At 31.6% G+C, this 24,532-nt stretch overlaps 1 protein-coding gene across 3 annotated transcripts in view; it reads left to right on the top strand.

Moving 5' to 3' along the window:
• The window catches only part of LOC114331755 (probable multidrug resistance-associated protein lethal(2)03659), a 243,736-nt gene that overhangs the window by 68,074 nt on the left and 151,130 nt on the right, over nucleotides 1–24,532 (top strand). For all 3 annotated transcript variants that reach the window (XM_028281392.2, XM_028281390.2, XM_028281391.2), the window contains exons 2-3: nucleotides 4,610–4,710; nucleotides 7,614–7,829. In XM_028281392.2, coding sequence (XP_028137193.2) covers nucleotides 4,628–4,710; nucleotides 7,614–7,829 — 299 coding nt within the window. In that variant the 5' untranslated portion in view covers nucleotides 4,610–4,627. The remainder of the gene's footprint in view (nucleotides 1–4,609; nucleotides 4,711–7,613; nucleotides 7,830–24,532) is intronic.

The raw sequence follows: 24,532 nt of genomic DNA, 5'->3' as shown, positions 1-24,532 counted from the left end.
CGAGTTTAATGAAAGTTAGAGAGTTTTAATATTAATCAAATTTATTAAAATAAATAAAAAAATTTATGAATTTACTTTAATAAAGAGTTATTAAAATTTATTAATCAAAAATTTCCTCTGAAAACTTTTAAATTCCAAATTTTCTGGAAAATCCTCCAATCTAATCTGCATATATCGCTGTCAACATTATGAATTTCAATAAACTTAAGAATTTTATATATTAATTTTAATTATTTATAACAAAAATAGTTATTTTAAGTTTAAAGACAATAATAATATTGTTTTTAAATAATATTTTTTGATTTAAAATTCAATCATTTAAAATTTTCCGACATGGATAAACCCGTTATTGAAGTTTCAAAATTATTTCTTTAAATTTTCAGACTACAAAATCTTATCATTATTTTTTTCATAAGGAGTAGTTCACTTAATTAAATGGCGTTTTTGTCGGAAAGATATTTTGTTAAACAGAACTTCCAATTGATTTGTTACCCTTTCATTAAACTCTCATGCAAAAATCAGACTGATAGTTATCACCAAGATAATTCTTGATATTTGACATGTTCTACGTGTCCAACTTGTGAAAATGCTCAATATTATTGTCGGACAAATATTTTTTCGTATATTATATTTGGATATTGACTAAAACAAAAAACAACCTGCTAGTTTTTACGAGCATAAACTTGTCAGGATGACACGTTTATCACGTTCCACAATTATTAAAGCTTCCCCTGTTCCAGTGTTCCCATACTTTAGAGTTTTTTGTCCAACTCGACGCCGTTAAAGTCTGTTTTAGACTATAACATAAAATGATATAAGAAAATGGTATAACAAAAACTTACATGAAATGATTGTGTACAATATTAATACAAGAAGTTTTGTGTATTACATTGTCACATTTTGGTATCAAAATATGTTATGTGATTCTGCGCATTACATCCTAAAAAAGTACTTTTTTATATTTTTGTGGGTACATGTACTGTTAACTTCAATTTTCTTCTTCTTATTTTCTTTTAAGAATATTTTAACCTCATTTTCTCAACATTTAACTAGTTAGTTTTATCTTTGATATTTTATATTATAAAGAAAACCACTGCGCATCCGCTAGGAAAAATATTCCAATTCGGATTTTTTACACAATCTTACTCAAAAAGGACTCCTTTTAACAAATTTCCATGTTGCCAGGACCAAAAGGTGGTCAAAAATTTTTTAAACGTTTTTTTTTGTTTTTTTTTCTAAAATTATTTTTTTGCATGGAAAAAAGTTTTTTTAGGTTTTTTGGATCATTCCAAACAGAAAAGGTCTTTAGTGACTTTTCTATAAAAATTATAGTTTTTGACATACATATAAGCGATTAAAAATTGAAAAATTGCGAAATCGGCCATTTTTAACCCTCAAAAACTATGTGAAAAACTGAAAATTTGAATGTTGCCAAGGTAGGTAGATATTCTTTAAACATCGATTGATGAAATCCCGAAGAGTTTTTTGCAATACAATATTCAAAACTCCTTTGTTTTTTAATTGCTAATCAAGCGTGCGCGACACTATTTTCCACCGACCGACAGTATGGTACAAATGAAAGAATAAATTCGGTATTTCGTAAACCGGCGACTTTAAGGAAAAATCCCGAAATAGGTCGATTTTTATTTTTAAGTTATGATATTGTGGCATATATTATGGTATACTAGTGACGTCATCCGTCTGGGCGTGATGACGTAATCGATGACTTTTTAAATGAGAATAGGGGTCGTGTGGTAGCTCATTTGAAAGGTTCTTCAATTCTCTATTCAGTAATGTAAACATTTACATAATTATTTATACAGGGTGTCTATCTACTTCTTTTTTGTCAAATAATTTAATTTAATAAAAAATTTTTGGACGCCCTGTATAAATAATTATGTAAATGTTTATATTACTGAATAGAGAATTGAAGAACCTTTCAAATGAGCTAGCACACGACCCCTATTCTTATTTAAAACAATCATCGATTACGTCATCACGTCCAGATGGATGACGTCACTAGTATACCATATATGCCACAATATCATAACTTAAAAATAAAAATCGACCTGTTTCGGGATTTTTCCTTAAAGTCGCCGGTTTAAGAAATACCGAATTTATTCCTTTCATTTGCACTATACTGTCGGTCGGTGGAAAATAGTGTCGCGCACGCTTGATTAGCAATTAAAACACAAAGGAGTTTTGAATATTGTATTGCAAAAAACTCTTCGGGATTTCATCAATCGATGTTTAAAGAATATCTACCTACCTTGGCAACATTCAAATTTTCAGTTTTTCACATAGTTTTTGAGGGTTAAAAATGGCCGATTTCGCAATTTTTCAATTTTTAATCGCTTATATGTCAAAAACTATCAAAAGTCACTAAAGACCTTTTCTGTTTGGAATGATTCAAAAAACCTAAAAAAACTTTTTTCCATGCAAAAAAAATAATTTTAGGAAAAAAACAAAAAAAAACTTTTAAAAAATTTTTGACTACCTTTTGGTCCTGGCAACATGCAAATTTGTTAAAAGGAGTCCTTTTTGAGTAAAATTGTGCAAAAAATCCGAATCAGAATATTTTTCATAGCGGATGCGCAGTGGCTTTCTGGACTAATTATTATCAGCTGCTTTCATTGCAACATTTCTTGAAAGAAAATTAACCTTAAAAGAACCAATGTGACAGTATAACGAAAATAACCTAACTGCGCATGCCTGTGTACTAAAAATTGTTATCAAATAGGACATGTTCTAATTTGTATAACATTTTCTGTTAACAGATTTTGTTTCCTGTTTTACATTGTGACAAAACTTAGTATACCATTTTCTTATATCATTTTATGTTATAGTCTAAAACAGACTTTAGATATGAACAAATTTTCAGCTTGCTATGCATAACCTTTTTTGGTACGTGGGACTTTGGACTATAACCTGCGTTTTAATAAAAGTGTAAATTAATATCTCTATTTGCCATTGACGTGTTGTCAAGGTGTACAAACCACGTAGATCAAAATTATACATATATATTGGAAATCGGTAATTGCAATTTGAATATCTTTTGAAGGTTATACCTTTATATTTTATACTCGTGTTTTTAATATACTGACGAACAGACAGGAAATCGCAACAGGAAATAACAATATATTAAAATCGTCGCGTTTTTAATACATATAGTAATTTTTTTGAGATGAGTTTTCTAATAAGTTGTAATAAAATAATCTAGGGATATTGAAATTATGATGATGGAAATTTTTAATAAAGCTATTGTGCCCATTGAATAACAAAATAAATATAAAATTGGCAGGAAAGCTGATTATAAAAATCAAATTAAGAAATTAAAATAAGTACGTCAACTCAAAATGGAAATGTAATAATAAACACTTTGAGTAATCAAAATGAAAACTTATATGTATAGAGCTATTAAAAAACCGTAATTTTTTTGGGCCTTAGAGTAAGTGTCAATGAATAAATTACCGCATGACTAAGATATAACAACATAAAAGCCTCATAAATATTAAAAGCTTATATCAAATTCTCATTTTTTTAGACGGAAATTTTATTGCTGACTAGTATTTAAATTTACTAAATAACCAAATTATTCCTGCACTTTAACAGAATGGCCAGTTACCAGGAAGTTTTTGGTTTCCACAAGATGGAGCGTCTCCTCCCCACTATGATCGACGGGTTAGGGATTTTTCCAATTTTTTTTAGAGGTGAATTTTCCAAATCGATAGATTGGACCTAGAGGATTCATAAAGTGGCCCGCTCGTTCTCCGGAGCTCAACCCGTTAGATTTTTTTTCTTTGGGGTTATCTAAAATAACGTGCTTACTTTGTGCTGCCAACATGCTTGCAGGATTTGAGACAAAGAATAATTTTGAGGAATGTGGAATGAGGAATGTGAACTAATATATGAAGAAATATTGCAAAGAGTGACTCGCAAATTTATTTATAGGCTTGCACGTTGTTAGGAGGTGAAGGGCAGAAATTTTTAACATTTGAAATGATTTTTTTTATTTCTATTATCATTGGTCTAACGTAAATAAATTAACCTATTTTTAACTGTACAGAGAATTATTTCTTGTTTTAACAGTTTTTTACTCCAAACTTGGTATGTATGAATTAAAAATAACAACTTCTTTTAAAATCTGCAAAAATATACAGGGTGTTCCATTTAAAGTAAATAAATTAAGTGTATTTCCGGTGAAACCGGAAGTAATATGAATATGGAGTAGTAAGAAAAAATATGGCATCAGATGCATTTTGCGTCACTCTACTTGCATGCGAAGTTTCATAAATATTGTTCTTTTCATTTCAAAGATATTTGCTTGGTTCCATATTTTATCCCAACTCTGTATATTGCTCCACGTTGTCTATGATATTATGATTTTCTTAGCTTATTTTTCTTGTTTCATGGTAGGCTTATTATTCCTGTTTTGTTATAGTTCATTTTTAGGTCTATTGTTCCCTATACTTTGTAGCAATAATTTATTTGTTATGTAGTTAGTAAAATGCAGAAGAAATTTAGTTTTTAAGATTACCAAAAAATTATATATCTTTTACGAACAGTATCTAATAATAACTTTTTAATAATTACATTATTTTTATTTCAGATTTAATGGCTACCAGTCATGGTAAATAAGATTATGGAAAAACCAAAGGAGAAATTCAATCCTTTATCAAAAGTTAATATATTTTCATATTTGACATTTGGGTAAGTAAAAAACTAGATACTACTTAAATTAAAAATTAAAAGTAAATATTGCATATTTGACAACCAACATTATCAAAGCTTGTGTTTTGGCGATTTACTATCTGGATTCTTGTAAAATAGCCACTACCTGGTGCTATTTCTCTAGCTTCATCTAGTTAATTTTATAATCCGCTGTAAAACGCTATTATTTCTTCTTCTGTTGTTTCTTGCATTGGGCCGTATATTTTTACTATTGTTTTATTAATTGTATTCTCATAGTAATTATTCTTGAATTAACTAAATACAGTTACTCAAGATAATTTTTCTTTTATGTTTTCTGTTGTTATTATCTCTACTCATTTTTTGCTCTATTTATCGATTTTGCTTCTGAATAGTATAAAATATGTTTATTTGTTCTTTGCCAGCTTCGTTTTCCCTTCTTCGTTTGATTTATACCAAATACTGTCTTATTTTCCTACATTGACTTTGTCAGTTCAGTCTCTCCTATTACTTCTTTTATTATTAAATTGACTGCATTTTTATTAGTGATATGAAAAGTCTACGAAGATGAAGGGACACAACTCTATTTTCCTGTCATTATACTTGGGACTCATAGTATACCCTTATTCCTCAGTGTACATGTTGAACATGTTGATAAGTTTAGACCTAACTTTGCAAATTTTTTAACATTGTATCTTATATGGTTTAGTTAAATTATTTGTCTGCTTTTTGTGCAATAACAGCATAACTAAATCACAAATTAGTCCATTCGTTCACGGTTTTTGCTCTAAATTTTAAAGAACCGCTTGGATTGACATGAAATTTGGCATACGTATAGCTTACATGTCAAAGAAAATAAGGGATATTGTGCCGATGTGTGCTTTTGCCTTGGGGGTGAATTTCACCCCCTCATGGGGGTGAAAAAATATATGTCCAAAGTAAGTCCGGAAATGGGTAAACTGACTAATTTTAAGTAACTTTTGTTCTATAGAGCTTTTTCGCCAAGTCAACACTTTTCGAGTTATTTGCGAGTGAATATGTTCATTTTTCAACAAAATAACCACATTTTTAGACGGTTTTTCGCAAATAACTCAAAAAGTAAGTATTTTGTCGAAAAAAACGTTCTTAGCAAAAATATAGCTTATAAAAAAGTAAAAAAAATGGTGTGGCGTTAGGTCTCTGGATCTCGTAGAACCAGAGTTATAGCCAATGAAAAATAGATTCATATTCACCTAATTTCAAATAGAATATTTTGACGTGAAATATCCAAAAAATTAAGCACTTTTTGGGGAAAACCCATTAAAACTTTTTTAAAGTGTTTAAAAAAATCTTTATTTCTGTTTTTACAAAAAGTTTATAGCATTAAATTTAAGCTAGTTACGCTCAAAATTAAGTTGGCTCCTTTTGTTTTTGCAAAAAAAAATCGGGAAGACCACCCCCTAATTAGCAACTTAAATGAAAAAAATCGTTACAGCTCCACAAATTATTTTACTTATGTTGTATTTATATGATCTATAAGTTTTATCTTTTCAAAGTGCTTACTTTTGAAAAAATTTGGTTTAAAAGTAAAATTTTTAAAAATTTAAATTTTGAAAAATATGCTTTTTTTCAAAATAATTTAAAAATTGTTAGAGATACCAAAAATCTCGAAAAACAAAAAAAGTCAGATTTGCTATTCCGAATATCATGTATTTTTTTGTTTTTCTGTTAGACAAAAATTGATTAAGATTTAGTGTTTCTAAATTTGCATACATTCGTGATCAATGACTCGTTCAACCCCTTTTAACTACAGCCCTTTCAATAATGAGGACTTTAAACCGATGAAACTTACAGATTATATAAACAATATATACAGGAGTCAAGAAACTTGTGAAGTCGTAACAATTAAGTTCATTTAAGATACAAATTAGGGGGTGATTTTCTCGATTTTTTTACCAAAACCAAAAGGGACTAACTTTATTTTGAGCGTAACTTGTTTAATTTTGATGCTAGAAATTTTTTTTATAAAACAAAAATGAAGCTTTTTTTAAACATTTTAAAAAAGTTGTAATGAGTTTTCCCCGAAATGTGCTTTATTTTTGGTTATTTCACGTTAAAACATACCATTTGAAATTTGACAAATATGAACCTATCTTTCATTAGCTATAACTCTGCTTCTGCTAGGTGTAGAGACGTGATATATACACCATTTTTTAAAATTTTTTACAGGCTATATTTTTGCTAAGAATGTTTTTTCGACAAAATACTTACTATATGAGTTATTTGCGAAAAACTGTCTTAAAGCGTGGTTATTTTGTTGAAAAAATGAACATATTCACTGCCAAATAACTCGAAAAGTATTGACTTAGTGAAAAAACTCTATAGAACAAAAGTTACTTAAAATTAGCCAGTTTATCCATTTCCTGATATTCTTTGGACGAATATTTTTTCACCCCCAAGAAGGGGCGAAAACCACCCCCAGGGCAGAAGCACATATCGGCACAATATCACTTTTTTTCTTTGACTTATTAGCTATGTGTATGCCAAATTTCATGTCAATCCAAGCGGTTCTTTAAAATTTAGAGATTTTGCAATATTTTACCGTTAAAGAACGGACTAAATAGAGTAAATTATTTAGCAAATATATTCAGATTAGGTAAACATTTTATATAATATTATACAATATAGCAATCAATATAATATTCATCATTGTGTAATCGAAAAAGAAAAAAAAACGAATAAACTGTACCTACACCATACCACAAATATTTTTGATGTTTTTCATCGAGTGCATAATTCAGTTTATCTGATTTACCACACAACATTTAATTTTGCAATAAATGAATAATCATCTTTTTATGGCCGAATGGCCCATTAAAACATACAAGCCGCAGAACAGTTACACGAATACTAAATTTGTTTGAAACAGTGTGTTTGTTTTGCAGATATGTTTTGGAGCTAATAAAAAAAGGTTGGAAACATGATTTGAACGAGAGTGATTTATATGGATTACCAAAAAAATGTAAATCAAAATTTAACGGAGAGCGAGCAGTGAAGCAGTGGAATAAAAATCCGTCGTTATTTAAACTATTGTTGAGCAAATTCGGATTAGCCTACCTGTTATTTTGTTTAGCTCATGTAACATGGGTCGAAATCCGCAGGTAAGTAGAGAGCTACAAAAACAGATTTGTATATGTATTTATATATATTTTAATTAAAATAAAATGCACTTTATACACAAATAATTCAAACAAAAAAGGTTTTTAAAATATATGGTAGATATTGTTCTGAAACTATTTCCTTGTGGCATTTTTATGATTAATTGTTTAGTGGGAAATAAGCCAGAATTAAATTGAAAAAATAATTATCCTTTATCGTTTATAAATAAGGAATTGTCAATGGTAGGGGAGCCCAAGCGGGGATTTTTGCAGTTACACGAGCGCGTCAGATTAGCATATGGGAGAAACCTGGTACCCTGCAGATGAACCTCTACCATATATTGGCTCTTAACACAGGGGAGTTCGTTAAGGGGGGCCCGAAAAAAAAATCTATCCTTAAAAATACTCGAAATTGTCAGATTAAGATAAGGTAAGTTAAGTACATGCAAAAGAGTGTATATTTCAAAAATCTGACGATTTGATCCTGGCGTAAGGAAATGGGTGAGTCCCAAAGTTTCACAAGAAAAAAGCGAGTATTTAGCGAAATGAATGACAGATCGAAAAACTAAAAAATATGTGCCCAATATTTTTTAAAAATCTATCGAATGATACCAAACACGTCTTCCCGCGGAGAGGGGTGGGGGGTAAATTTAATATTTTAAATACGAATCCCGCGATATTTCGCGAAATGAACATCAGATCGAAAAACTGTAAAATACACTTATTCAATATTTTTGAAAAATCTATCGAATGGTACCAAACACGACCCCCCATGGATGTGGGGTGGGGGGTTACTTTAAAATCTTAAATAGGAGCCCTCATTTTTTTTGCAGATTTGGATTCCTTACGTAAAAATAAGTAACTTTTATTCGAAACATTTTTTTGAATTATGGACAGATGGCGTTATAATCGGAAAAAACGATTGTTGGAAATGGAAAATTAAATTAAAAAATGGCAAGCGCCCACTAAAATGGAAAATTTTACTTAACTTTTTTTGGTTTTAGGACCTACTCTTCACAACCCAATAGGTCCCCAAAGCGCTCGAGTGACTGCACATTTAGCATACTTTGCTCCCCTACCACAAGATTCGATCGAATGGAACAGAACAACTTAGAACGGGATCCTACAACATTCACAAGAAATAATACGAGGAAAATATCAATAACATAAATATATAAAAGGACTATCCGAGAAACTTAAAACAATAGGAAATAAATTCATCATTTCAACAACATTCAAAACAACAAACACATTGAGATCTATTTTATCTAAAACTAATCCTAACAATGAACAAGAAAAAACAAAGAATTGCATTTATAAAATACCTTGTGAATACGAACAAATTTATTTAGGTGAAACATCAAGACCATTAAACGTTAGAATAAGTGAACATCAGTCTTATATTAAAAATAGAGAATTTGATAGATCTCAAATATGTCAACATGCATGGGATAATGAACATAGAGTTCAGTGGAGAGATTCAAGTATAGTCCTGAAAGAATCAGGTAGTAAAAAGAGAAAAATCAAAGAAGCGGCTCTAATTATGCTAAATGAAACCAATTGTGTCGCAAATTCCTTGGTAGAATTTAGTAGGATGTGGTTACCAATACTGAAAGAGGAAGTCAATAGAAAGAAAATACCACGATTAGTAAGTCAATAACATATCGAGTTAGTACAAATTTTATATTTAAGTCTTACTTATTGTATATCTATGTATTATTAATATTATTTATAATTTAAACATATTAAAGTCAGAATTTGGTATTAGTATTTTGAAAGTAAATTAAATGTAAGACCAAATACTTACGATGTCGGGATAGTATCACGAGGTTTTTTCCTGGTTTTCCCTCGTGATTTACTATGGAATCACTAACGCGAGAATTTTACTGTCATCGTTGCATTTGTTTGTATTTTTAAAGACAAATCACATGCTATGATTTTTTGTGACGGATATTCATGAGTTAAGATTGATTTCATGTAATCGAATGAACTATCTTTTAGTAAAGTCGTCCCAGGAACGCAACTCATAAATATTGGCGATATCATTTTAAAGTCTTCTACTTTAAAATGTATAATATGAATTCTGAATTGACAATATAGATGAGTCAGATTAAATAAATTATTAGAAGAATTTTTTTACTTACCAACAACATTTTTGTTTATTTTAGTAGTATTTTGTATTTTGACAACGAAACCCGATTTGGACTTCGAAACGTTAATAAAATTATTTTTTCAGTTTAATTGTGGCTTATTTCCCACTAAATAGGTAGACAAATTACCTTTTTAAAACAAAACGAAATCCAAAAGCCGGAATTCTAAAGATTTCTTACGTTAGAAAACAAATTCTGGTTACAGCCTAAATCCGAACTTTTTATACCTTGTAATGCAAACGGACCGTAAATGAATAGACGTGGGGTATCTACAATTTGCATTCCAGGGCACGTCAATTTATCTAGGCCAAACTCCTTGGATCAGAGTACTCAATTTGTGAGTAAACTAAGGTAAAGGAAGACTGTTTAAGATGTAGTTTTGATACAGATACCACCATTCACTTATGTATATTTAATCCTCTTTGACTCCTTAGTGCTCTCTGAATAAAAGCTAAATCTCTCTGTCATGTTACTACGTTACTCTACTTCTTTGATGTTTTATGCAAACTAAAGTTGTCATATTTGTTGTGCAGGTCTTCTCTTTCCTTACGTATTTCTGGAAGATATCCTTCCTTTGCCTTTTATTTTCATTTGATTAGACTTTGTAACTTGATGTTTAGAATTTTCTTCTTTCATTTATCATCTACAACATTGCATGTCTCTTTCAGCCTTGTTTCTTGTATCTTGTTTCTGCAACATTCAATCTAAAAGCTCACGGTGTATAGTATTTTGAAGTATTTGCAATAATTACAAACACCTTTTATCAGCACGACTGACGTAGATTGTATACATAGCGCAGCCTAAGGCAAACAAAAAATCAAATAGATTACATCTATATAGGTTCATGATAAAAATTCTCGGCCATCAACTGTATAACATACCTGGGCGCATATTATGGAAGTGATCATCAACCCCTAGTATTAAATAATCATATTTATCTACCATCGTCGATCGAAAAGTTTAGACATTGAGCAATTCGAATTATATTATATTAAATTTGAATTAAACATTTGGTCCCTCGGGATAGGAGGATGAGGATTAGAAAGATTTTACGCAATTAAAAGTAAGGTGCGGTCAATCATAAGAAAAAAATAAGAGATTGGAGGCGGACGGATACAAGAAAGCAAAAATAGTATTTCCTTAAGTAAAAATACCCATAGGTCTGGATCCCGCGTATGAAAAAAAAGTTGATTAATAGCAAGTTGAAAATTTGTTAATATCTTAAGGGTGTCTAGTCGGATAAACTTTGATATATGGGAACACTGAAACAGGGGCAGTTTTAATTCTGGAACAGGTTAAAAATTTGGAACGGTCACACCACGAAAACGGCACATTTATTTTGTCCGACAGAACAGACTTAATCTCTTTGAACAGAGATTAAACTCTCATGCAAAAATCAGACTGCTATTTATCACCTGTCATAATTTCTGTCATTTGACATATTCTACATGTTCCACTCATTAAAACGCCCATTTGGTGATAAATAGCACTCTGATTTTTGTATGAGAGTTTAATCACTGTTCGAAGAGTTTAAGTCTGTTCTGTCGGACAAAATAAATGTGCCGTTTAGGTGGTGTGACCGTTCCAAATTTTTAACCTGCTCCACAATTAAAACTGCCCCTGTTCCAGTGTTCCCATATATCAAAGTTTATCCTACTAGACACCCTTAAGCTATTAACAAATTTTCAGCTTGCTATTAATCAACTTTTTTTTCATACGCGGGATCCAGACCTACCATCTTTGAGGGTGAATATTAATCATGGGCAATGTTCTGTTTTTTGTTCAAACGTTTGACACATGAGAAAAAAGTTGGAAACATAATTTGAACGAGAGTGATTTATATGGATTACCAAAAAATATAAATCAAAATTTAACGGAAAGCGAGCAGTGAAGCAGTGGAATAAAAATCCGTCGTTATTTAAACTATTGTTGAGTAAATTCGGATTGGGTTACCTACTTGTTATTTTGTTTAGCTCATGTATTGTTGTTGTTTGTTTGGGTTTATATGACTGCGGACACTAAATCCATTCGCCAATTTTACTATTTTTTATTTTATTAGTCATTTTTTCGTATCTTATCCTAAAACTAATACTAATATAATAAACAATTCTACTAATAAATAATTATTTTTGTATTTTTTTTTTAATAATTTTTTATATATATATATATATATATATATATTTTTATTAATTTTTTTCCAAATGATGTTCTCAGAGTTCCACAGCAAAAACTGCAACATTCTTCTTTAGCCCTCTACTTCATTCGAAAGCTATTTTACTATGGACTGTCCAAGTTCGTCATTCATTTTTATCTACATATTTTTTTTTATATTTTTTAATTATTATATTTTTTTTCTATTTTTTTATATATCTTTTTTATATTTTTTCTTTCTTTTTTTTTATTATTATTTTTTTTTTTATTTTTTTATTTTTTTTTTATTTTTATTTTATTATTTTTTTTATATTTCTTTTCTTTTTTTTTTCTTTTCTTTTTCTTTTAACATATAACAATTTACAAGAAATACTTACTCTATATTTTACAATTACAATTTAAGCTTAATATCTAAAATATGTTTATACAATAGTCGGTATACCAACTCTTTCTAATGTTAATAAATAATTTAAATTAATGGGATGGTGGACATCAGTCAAAGAATACAGTGAATTTAAAAACATATTAACTTTATTAGAGATAAGAGAACAGGTCAAAATTTTGTGTTGTAGATTGCCCAACTGTCCACAAATACATTGTGGACTATCAGCTATATTAATTTTAAATAAATATGATGGAGTAAGACAGTGGTCAAATCTCATTCTGCATATGGTTCTTATCATATCTTTTGTCGACTCCATTTTAGAAAACCAAGGTTTATCCGTTATATAGTTTCTGATTGATCTGTAGTGGTTTCCTGTATTTACGTTTTCATCAATATACCTTTCTTTCCATTCTTTCTTAATCTCTTTGAATAAATTTGATTCAATATCTTTTGGCGTACAAAGATAATGGGTTAATACTCCTTGTGTCACGCGATGTAACATGGATCGAAATCCGCAGGTAAGTAGAGAGCTACAAAAACAGATTTGTATATTATGTATTAATATATTTTAATTAAAATAAAATGGACTTTATAGAGAAGTAGTCCGTTGTTTAACGGTAAAATATTGCAAAACCTTTAAATTTTAAAGAACCGCTTGGATTGACATGAAATTTAGCATACACATAGCTAACAAGTAAAAGAAAAAAAGTGATATTGTGCCGATATGTGCTTTTGCCCTGGGGGTGGTTTTCACCCCCTCTTGGGGGTGAAAAACTATTCGTCCAAAGAAAGTCAGGAAATGGATAAACTGGCTAATTCTAAGTATTTTTTGTTCTATAGAGTTTTTTCACTAAGTCAATACTTTTCGAGTTATTTGGCAATGAATATGTTCATTTTTTCAACAAAATAACCACGCTTTTAGACGGTTTTTCGCAAATAACTCAAATAGTAAGTATTTTGTCGAAAAAAAATTCAAAGCAAAAAGAAAGCCTGCAAAAATTTAAAAAAAAATGGTGTATATATTACGTCTCTACACCTAGTAGAGGCAGAGTTATAGCTAATGAAAAATAGGTTCATATTAGTCAAATTCCAAATGGAATACTTTAACGTGAAATAACCAAAAATGAAGCACATTTCGGGGAAAACTCATTACAACTTATTTAAAGTGTTTAAAAAAAGCTTCATTTTTGTTTTATAAAAAAAATTTCTAGCATCAAAATTAAACAAGTTACGCTCAAAATAATGTTAGTCCCTTATGGTTTTGGTAAAAAAATCAAGAAAATCACCCCCTAATTAGTATCTTAAATGAACTTAATCGTTACGACTTCACAAGTTTCTTGACTCATGTATATATTGTTTATATGATCTGTAAGTTTCATTGGTTCAAAGTCCTTATTATTGAAAGGGCTGTAGTTAAAATGGGTTGAACGAGTCACTGATCACGAATGTATGCAAATTTAGGAACACCAAATCTTAATCAATTTTTGTCTAACAGAAAAACAAAAAAATACATGATATTCATAAAAGCAAATCTGACTTTTTTTGTTTTTCGAGATTTTTGGTATCTCTAACAATTTTTAAGTTATTTTGAAAAAAAGCATATTTTTCAAAAATTAAATTTTTAAAAATTTTACTTTGAAACCAATTTTTTTCAAAAATAAGTACTTTGAATCGATGAAACTTATAGACAAGGCGAAAACGGCGGGTTCGTTGAGAAAAATATTCTCATGAGATTTTTTTTGCATAATTACATTCGTGAGGCATCCCAGAATAAGGTTCAAGAAGTCGCCCACGTGAAAAGTGGGCCAAATTTTTTTTAACAATTTTTTTTTAATCAAGTTGCAAGAATCAATATTTTCTCCCGGACAATTTTTTTGCAGATTTCTTGGACTATTCTGGATAAAAAAGGTCTCTTATAATTTTTCTTTAAAGTTGACTGTTTTCGAGTTATAAGCAATTTAAAATTGAAAAAAACGAAAAATGGCGATTTTCAAGGCTTACTAACTCGGTTAAAAGTTTTTATTATGAAAGTCAGAAAGTGACTAAATCAAAGTTTAATGCCCCCCTACAAGATCCCGAAGAAACTTTTGTCATTATTTTATTACTAAGCTGTTATTTTTAAGTAATAATATTGAGCGCCATTTTAGGTAATGTGAGTGCAAGTAAGATGCACAATTGGACTGCTGGAGTGGCATCTCTCTCGCACTCAGCATTTACGGGTTGCTACCACGTGCATGGCGCTCAATATTATTACTTAAAAATAACAGCTTAGTAATAAAATAATGACAAAAATTTCTTCGGGATCTTGTAGGGAGGGCATTAAACTTTGATTTAGTCACTTTCTGACTTTCATAATAATAACCTTTAACCGAGTTATTAAGCCTTGAAAATCGCCATTTTTCGTTTTTTTCAATATTAAATTGCTTATAACTCGAAAACGATCAACTTTAAAGAAACATTATAAGAGACCTTTTTTATCCAGAATAGTCCAAAAAATTTACAAAAAAATTGTCCGGAAGAAAATATTGATTTTTGCAACTTGATTAAAAAAGTGTTAAAAAAAATTTGGCCCACTTTTCACGTGGGCGACTTCTTGAACCCTGAATCCCATGAGAATATTTTTCCCAACGAACCCGCCGTTTTCGCCTTGTCTATTACAGATCATATAAACACAACATAAGTAAAATAATTTGTGGAGCGGTAACGATTAATTTAATTTAAGTTGCTAATTAGGGGGTGGTCTTCCCGATTTTTTTTTGCAAAAACAAAAGGGACCAACTTTATTTTGAGCGTAACTTGCTTAAGTTTAATGCTAGAAACTTTTTGTAAAAACAGAAATAAAGAGTTTTTTTAAACTCTTTAAAAAAGTTGTAATAAATTTTCCCCAAAAAGTGCTAAATTTTTTGGATATTTCACGTCGAAATATTCTATTTGAAATTTGGTGAATATGAATCTATTTTTCATTGGCTATAACTCTGGTTCTACGAGATCCAGAGACCTAACGCGTAAACAATTTTTTTTTACTTTTTTATAGGCTATATTTTTGCTAAGAACGTTTTTTTCGACAAAATACTTACTTTTTGAGTTATTTGCGAAAAACCGTCTAAAAATGTGGTTATTTTGTTGAAAAAATGAACATATTCACTTGCAAATAACTCGAAAAGTGTTGACTTGGCGAAAAAGCTCTATAGAACAAAAGTTACTTATAATTAGTCAGTTTACCCATTTCCGGACTTATTTTGGTCATATATTTTTTCACCCCCAAGAGGGAGTGAAAGTCACCCCCAGGGCAAAAGCACACATCGGCACAATATCACTTTTTTTCTTTGGCATGTAAGCTATACGTATGACAAATTTCATGTCAATCCAAGCGGTTCTTTAAAATTTAGAGCAAAAACCGTGAAATAATGGACTAAAATAATTCAAACAAAAAAAGTTCTTCAACATACATGGTAAAATACTTTTTAAAATTTATGAATGAACCATATCACAATTAATCTGAAGCGTTTTATCTCTCTGATATACTAGGGCGGTCCAACTTCTTTCACCCGTCTGAAAAATGCGTTTCCTCGAGGTCTGGATCTCCTTATTCGTCATTAAATTTCTACCAAGCGAGTGACTTTGTTAAATTTGGAATCAAAAAGAACTTGCACAGGGCCAAATCTGGAGCACACGATGGACGGGATAGCAGTTCGTAGGCCAGTTCGACCAATTTGGCCATGCCGATGGCGTAGGTATGAGCCTGTGTATTGTTATGGTGGAAAAGTATCTTTTTCTTCGCCATCTGTGATAGTTTCGTCCCAGAAAGTTAATATAAATCATACGTTGAATCACACTTCACAAAACGGTGGCCTTCACCTTTTCGACCGATAGGACAATGTTTGCCTTCTTTGGAAGGTATTTACGGGCTGACGTCAATTGTTTCGTTTTCCTTGGTCTCTGGTGTATACCAGTGCATCAATGTTTCGTCAACGGTTATGAAATCTATCTAATCAGCCCTAAACATCCATCCTTGGATATAGGCCTCCTCTTCCTTCTTCCATGCCTTCCTATTTTGGGCAATTTGCATCCATTTTGACCCAGTGTGTTTCTTCAGGTCATCTGACCATCGCATCTGTGGCTTTCCCCTTTTTAGTTTGTGGTTCCACGGTCTCCAATGTATAATCATCTTAGTCCACCTTTCATCCTTCTGCCGTAGGGTGTGTCCGGCGAACTTCCATTTAAGCTTTGCTACTTGGGTAGAGACATCTTTCACTTTTGTTTTGTTACGGATCCATTCGTTTCTTTTCCTGTCTGATAGTTTAATGTTCAGCATTTGTCTTTCCATAGCTCTTTCTGTCTTTGCTATTTTTTCCATATTCTCTTTTGTAAACGTCCATGTTTGAGAGCCATATATTAAAACACGGAGTATACATTGATTGAAGACTCTTGTTTTTAGATGTTGAGGGTATTTTCTGTTCTTTAGAATATAAGACTGTTTTCCGAATGATGCCCAGGCCAATCTAATTCTTCTCTTTATTTCTTCGGTCTGATTTTCTTTATTTAATCTAGTGATTTGTCCTAGACATATATACCCTTTTACTTGTTCTATTCTTGTTTGTGCCACTGTAATTACTAGTTCTTCTTTTTGATTGGTCATGGTTTTTGTTTTACTGTAATTCATCTTCAGTCCTATCTTTGTCGATTCTCTATCTAGTTCTTCTATCATTCTTTGTAATTCTTCACTTCTTTCTGCAATTAATACAATATCATCGGCATATCGTAATTGATTCAGATATTGCCCGTTTATGTTTATACCCAAGCCATCCCAGTGCAGTTGTTTGAACACATCTTCTAGCGCTTGGTTGAATAGCTTGGGCGAGATGGTATCTCCTTGTCTTACTCCTCGGTTTATGTTAATAGGCTCCGTTTGTTTCATTACCTTAAGAGGAAACAGTAGCGATCAACAGGTAGCAAAAACGCGTTCCAAGATTGAGGCTGTAATTTTAAATATTTTTTCGAGATATTTGGCACACGTATTTGTAATTGTATAATAAAGAATGGCGACCCAATTTGAAAAATATATTAATATGTAGAAAATACTCTGTAATTAAATACAATATTAAAAAATCGAGCCTGTACCGCCATTTAGTCCTGTCGCCAGGGGGGTACAACGGCCTCCTGTATTCAGATGGACTTACCCAAGATTTTTTTATGTATTTTGACCTGTAGAACACGAATTTTTTGGGTAACAGTTGATCCGGATGTCGATAAGATTGTTATAAACCAAGAAGTTGAGGAATCACATAACAGCGATTTCTTGCAAAAGAAAACATTTTTTTGTATTTTTTGGGCCTTTCTAACCAAAAAATGTTCCTACAAATTTTTTCGTAGGATGCATAGTTTTCGAGATAAACGCGGTTGAACTTTCAAAAAATCGAAAAATTGCAATTTTTGAACCCGAATAACTTTTGATTAAAAAATAAAATAGCAATTCTGCTTACCGCATTTGCAAGTTCAAGTCAAATTATATCGGTTTTAATTATTTGTATTGCTAAAAATTTATTATTTTATTGTTAAAACAAAGCTATAAACACCTAGTGCTTAAGTGATGTTTTCAATGATTTCTCATTTAAAATCGAATGAGTAGGTAGAGGAGGTAAAAGTGCAAGCGGCGCTATTTCTACGTAGCATGCCTTAAAACGCATGTATTAGGCACGGGAAACACTATGTGTTTATAGCTTTTTTTAACAATCAAAAAATAAATTTTTAGCAATGCAAATACTCAAAACAGATAAAATTTTACTTAAACTTTTAAAGGCGGTAAGCAGAATTGCTATTTTATTTTTTAATCAAAAGTTATTCGGGTTTATCTCGAAAACTATGCATCCCAAGAAAAAATTTGTAGGAACATTTTTTGGTTAGAATGGCCCAAAAAATACAAAAAAATGTTTTGTTTTGCGAGAAATCGCTGTTATGTGATTCCTCAACTTCTTGGTTTATAACAATCTTATCGACATCCGGATCAACTGTTACCCAAAAAATTCGTGTTCTACAGGCCAAAATACATAAAAAAAACTTGGGTAAGTCCATCTGAATACAGGAGGCCGTTGTACCCCCCTTGGCGACAGGACTAATTAAGAAGAACAAAAAAATACACTTTCTTCAAATAAACTTTTTTATCCGATGCCTAGATTTTGTGTCATTTTGGAACTACAGTAGAGCGTCGATAATCCGAACCCTGGTAATCCGAACGTTCGCTAATCCGATCGCAAAAAAAATTATAAAATTAAAAAATATGACCGAATTCTTGGATTTAATATGACAATATGGGCAAAATATGACCGCGGATTTTTGTTTTGTTTATGCAGAAATGCATACAATTATTTGTTTATTATGTAGGTGTTTTATTCCTTATAACTAAAACGTATGTACATATGTACTATGTTTATGAGCTTTGTATGTATTTTGAACATATGTTCGATAATCCGAACTACCCCTGTACCAATTAGTTCGGATTATCGACGCTCTACTGTACTAAAATTTTTTATTTCATTAGTAGTTTCAAAATGACACAAAATCTAGGCATCGGATAAAAAGTTTATTTGAAGAAAGTGTATTTTTTTGTTCTTCTTAATGGCGGTACAGGCTCGTTTTTTTAATATTGTATTTAATTACAGAGAATTTCCACATATTAATATATTTTTCTAATTGGGCTCTGTACCGCCATTCTCTATTATATTACGAATACGTGTGCCAAATATCTCGCAAACATATTCAAAATTACAGCCGCAATCTTGGAACGCGTTTTCGCTACCTGTTGATCGCTACTGTTTCCCCTTAATAGTTGTTGTTGCCTTATTATATATATATATTTGTAATTAAGTCGGTATATCTGTAGTCTATTCTGCTGTTTTGTAGGGAATTCTTTACTGCCCAGTGTTCCACACTATCCAATGCTTTTTCGAAGTCAATAAATGCCATGTATAGCGGGGTATGATATTCGTTAGCTTTTTAGATTAATATCTTCATCGTTAAAAGGTGGTCACTTGTACTGAAATTCTTTCTAAATCCGGCTTGTTCTCTTGCCTGGTATCCATCTAATTATCCATTTGGTTATGAAATAATATAGAAAATTCTTTGGATCAAGCTTAAACATACTCAAATACAATTCCGAAGTGGTCTACTAATAGATGCGCTTGTTGTCAATGCTGTCTTTAGTTGGCAGATGCGGAACCCATGGCACCGACAGCTTTCTCGTATTCAAAATTTCACGCAGATTATGACTCATGCGATATTTTGAAATGCTTACTGCCTCAGTTATCTCGCGCATCTTCAGTCGGCGGTCTTCCAATACAAGATCATGGATAATTTTTATTCTATCCTCCATGGTAGTCTTTTTCGGACCACCTAGCCATGACTTATAAAAGACGGTCTACCCTCTATCAAAGACGAGAAGAGTCACCGTTCACAGCATTTGTACACAGTTTTTTTATTTCGCTGCGCGATTCCCCTTTCAAAAACAATATTTGAATCGCCGACCGATATTGCTGTTTTTTTTTATTTTCTTAAAATCCTCAAAAATGTCCACTTCTAATCGCGGTGAAAACAAACTACTAGTCCTATTCCGCTGAGATTTTGACACAGACCATCACGATAATGTACTATATCATAGTAGATTTCTTTTACGATAGTGGCGCCTTTGTGCAGAGAGACTAAGTACTTATCGAACCACCCACGTAAAAACTTACTGAGGCATAAATTGATATAAGCCATTTATCCCAGCCTGGAAAAAATATAGTAATCATCATCATTCTCTTTGCCTTATCCCTATGCGGGGTCGGCTTTTCTAATTGCATTTCTCCACACAATCCTATCTTGGGTCATATCAATGTTAATCCCCTTTACCAACATGTCCTGCCTTATCGTCTCCCCCAGGTCTTCTTTGGTCTTCCTCTCCTACTCCTTCCAGAAATCTGCACTTCAGCTATTCTTCGTATTGGGTGATTAACGTCTCGACGTTGAACATGACCAAACCATCTTAACCTATGCTCTCTCATTTTGGCATCAATTGGTGCCACACCTAGACTTCCCCTAATATACTCATTTCTAATTTTATTCTTCTTTGTCACTCCACTCATCCATCTAAGCATTCTCATTGCCGCCACATGCATTCGTTGTTCCTCTTTCTTTTTCACTGCCCAACATTCAGTTCCGTGCATCATAGCCGGTCTTATGGCTGTTTTATAGAATTTTCCCTTCAGCTTCATTGGAATTTTTCTGTCACACAACACACCACTTGCTTCTTTCCACTTCATCCATCCAGCCCTAATTCTACTGCATGCATCTCCATCTATTTCTCCATTACTCTGTAATACCGATCCTAGGTACTTAAAACTATTACTTTTCACAATCATTTCACCATCCAAAGATACCATTTTATTTGTAGTAACTCCATCTTTAAATGAACATTCCAAATACTCTGTTTTTTTCCTACTAAGTTTTAAACCTTTTTCCTCCAGAGCTTGTCTCCACTGTTCCAGTTTTTGTTCTAAGTCTCTTTCACTATTTCCTAATAATACTACATCATCAGCATACATTATGCACCATGGAATACTACCCTATAGTTTCGCTGTTATCTGGTCCAAAACTAATGAGAATAAATAAGGACTAAGCACCGAGCCTTGGTGCAATCCTACTTTCACCTGAAATTTATCAGTCTCTCCCACACCTGTTCTAACACTAGTCGTTACTCCCTCATACATATCTTTCACAATCTTTACATATTCGCCAGGGACTCCTTTCTTATTGAGTGCCCACCACAGAATCTCTCGAGGAACTCTATCATACGCTTTCTCAAGATCAATGAATAGGTACCATATGAGCGTTGCTCTCTTTATTCCTGTATTTTTCCATCAGTTTTCCAAGCTGTCTGTCAAATTCTTCATTTAATAAACTGTCAAAATACTTTCTCCATCTCTTTTTGACATCCTTTTCGTGAATTAGTATTTTATTATTTTCATCTAGGATACATCCAATCTGATTAAAATCTCTTGCTTTGTTTGCTCTCTGTTTGGCTATTTTATATATCTTTGCTTCGCCTTCCCTGCTATTAAGTTTATCGTATAGGTTGGAATACGCTTCTGCTTTAGCTTTTGCTACTGCTACTTTCGCTTCCTTTTTGGCGACCATATAGTTTTGAAGATCTATGTCCGATCTGGTTTCTTGCCACTTTTTATATAATTTTCTCTTCTCTTTTATTTTTCCTTGTACTTCATTTGACCACCACCAAGTCTCTTTATCCTCAAACTTCTTTCCTGACGTTTTCCCAAGTATTTCAATAGCCGTCTCTCTAATAATATTGGCCATTTTTCTCCAAATTGTGTTAGGGCTTCCTTTTATGTTCCAACATATATTTTCTACTATTCTTTCCCTGAATAGACCTTCCTTCTCATCATTTAACTTCCACCACTTGATTTTTTGTGGTCGTCTCCGATATTTTTGTTTAGTTTCGCTTTTTTACTTCGATGTCCAGAACAAGCAGCTTACGTTGTTGGCTTACTGTCTCACTAACTATTACCTTGCAGTCCTTGCATTCACGGAAAAAATATAGTAAATGACAAAAAAAATAACATCAATCCGATTATTTTGAGTTATATCATCATCGTCATTAACAGCTATTCCATCTACTGTCTCTAGTAGAAGTAGAAGTACTGTAGATCAGGTCACCACACTATGAGAAATATAGGCTGAAAGCAACGAACACAATTAAGACACGACTGTTCTTTTCATTTATTTTAAACAAGCTTTCGATCGAGTTAAAGCATTGCAAGATATGGATGTTTGTCCAAAGCTTATTAGAATGATACAATTATCTCTCCAAAGGACAGTGGATAAAGTCAAGGTAAACAGTAGTATAACAGAAAGCTTTGAGGTCAAAGAAGAAGTGCAGCAGGGTCATCCATTGTCACCTATAATGTTTAGTATAATATTAGAAAAGGTTATAAAGGAAGCAAACATTAATATAACTGGTTTGATCTATCACAAAAAACATCAGTGCTTAGCATTCGAGGACGATTTGGTTATCTTGTCTAGGAGCAAAATAGAACTGACGGAAACCGTTATGAAACTCAAAGAGAGGGCAGCAACCAAAGGATTGTGTCTTGTGTCTGAATGCATGCCAAAGATATTTTCCATTTTTTTATAATTTCTACAATTTCACGATCTCTATTCATACACCTTTAAACTTCTTTATTTCTAAATATGTTCAGTCCATGGAACCTTTAGAATGCGGCAGAATATCCACATCTTAAAGTATTCCAGGCGTCGTCGTAACGAGCTAATTGTCAGTATCCAGGCTTCCATGTCATGTAGTAGGCAGTCTTTCATGTGCAACCCAACAAAGAGTTATTCTCTTTTGCAATCCCAGCAGATTCATTTTCATTGATAATTTTGACCATATGTCCACGGTATACAGGGTGGGGCATTAGTGTGACAAAGTCCAATTACTCGTTTGTCATGAGAGATACAAAAAAAGTTATTTAGGTAGAAGTTGGAGCACGGATAGGACCATAAACTAAAAATATTTTCAGATATACAGGGTTACCCGTATTGACAGGGTGCCACAAAAATATGTTTTTTTAAATGGAATACCCTGTATATTTTTACATTTTTGGATTCTCCTCGATGTCTTCTTTCTCAAAATATAGGGTTTTATAATATTATACGAGCTAGTTTAAAAGATAATTACGTTGTTAATTTCGTAGCAATATTCACACCCTGTAGAATTGTAGTGATTTGACATCAAAGTTTCTATTTATGGTCAAACGATTTTTAATATAGTCTAATATTGTTCAACATTAATAGTATAGCGAAAAGTTTAATATTAATATACAGGGTTGGTCAAAACTCGGAATGAGTATTTTCTGAGTTTTCTTAAATGGAATACTCTGTATTTTAGTATTCTAATGAAAATATATTTCGCGGTACTTTTTTGATCCTTAATTTATTAATATTGGATGAGATATCCAAATACCTACGTAGTTAGATTGTTGGTGCGTAAAATATGCATAAAAACATACAAGATTTTTCCTAGTTCGCTATGACAATAAATTTGCTAAAACATTTGAGATTATACTATTTTTATAGTTCCAGTTGCTCTATTACCATTACTAATATTCATTTTTTTTTAATAAGTAACTGATGAGTAATTGATTAAAATGGTTTTTGTGCTAGGAGAGTATACCAAAAATGTGCTACTAGCAATAAGAATTTTTCATCAACAATTCCCTGATAAACGAAAACCAAGAAGGGAAACTTTTGAAAGTATACTAAATCGGTTTTAACGGACTGGATATTTAAATTACCAGAAACCTGATCGAATAAAAACTATTGTAAATGAGTAAAATGAATTAAATGTAATCGTTAGTGTAACTGATGATCTGCATATGAGGAAGAACGTTCTTATAATCTAACTATCTAGACCTAGACTGTTGAAATCGTTTTAGTGTACTTTCAAAAGTTTCTCTTCTTGGTTTTCGTCTATTAGGGAATTGCTGATGAAAAATTCTTATTGCTAGAAGCACATTTTTGTTATACTCTCCTAGCATAAAAACCATTTTGATCAGTTACTCATCAGTATAAAAAAATTCATATTAGTAATGGTAACAAAGCAACTGGAACTATAAAGATAGTATAATGTCAAATGTTTTAGCAAGTTTATTGTCATAGCCAACTAGGAAGAATCTTGTATCTTTTTGTTAATATTTTACACACCAACAATCTTAACTACGTATGTATTTGTATATCTCATCCAAAATTGATTAATTAAGGATCAGTCTAGATTAATATCTACTTTTTTTCGAAAAATTATTTTTGATTGGATATTTACACAGCCACCTAATAAAATTTCACGTAATTTTTGTTGCAATTAATGTTTGGATTAAAGAATCACAAATAACTCAAAAATTAAAGCACTTAGGTATAGGGAATGCTTAAGAAATAAAAAAGTACCATGAAATAGCATTTCCTTAGAATACTAA

The sequence above is a fragment of the Diabrotica virgifera genome, chromosome 5, assembly GCF_917563875.1.
Source record: "Diabrotica virgifera virgifera chromosome 5, PGI_DIABVI_V3a".
Taxonomy (NCBI): domain Eukaryota; kingdom Metazoa; phylum Arthropoda; class Insecta; order Coleoptera; family Chrysomelidae; genus Diabrotica; species Diabrotica virgifera.
The sequence above is the reverse complement of the archived record's forward strand: the minus strand, read 5'-3'. Positions and strand labels throughout refer to the sequence as shown.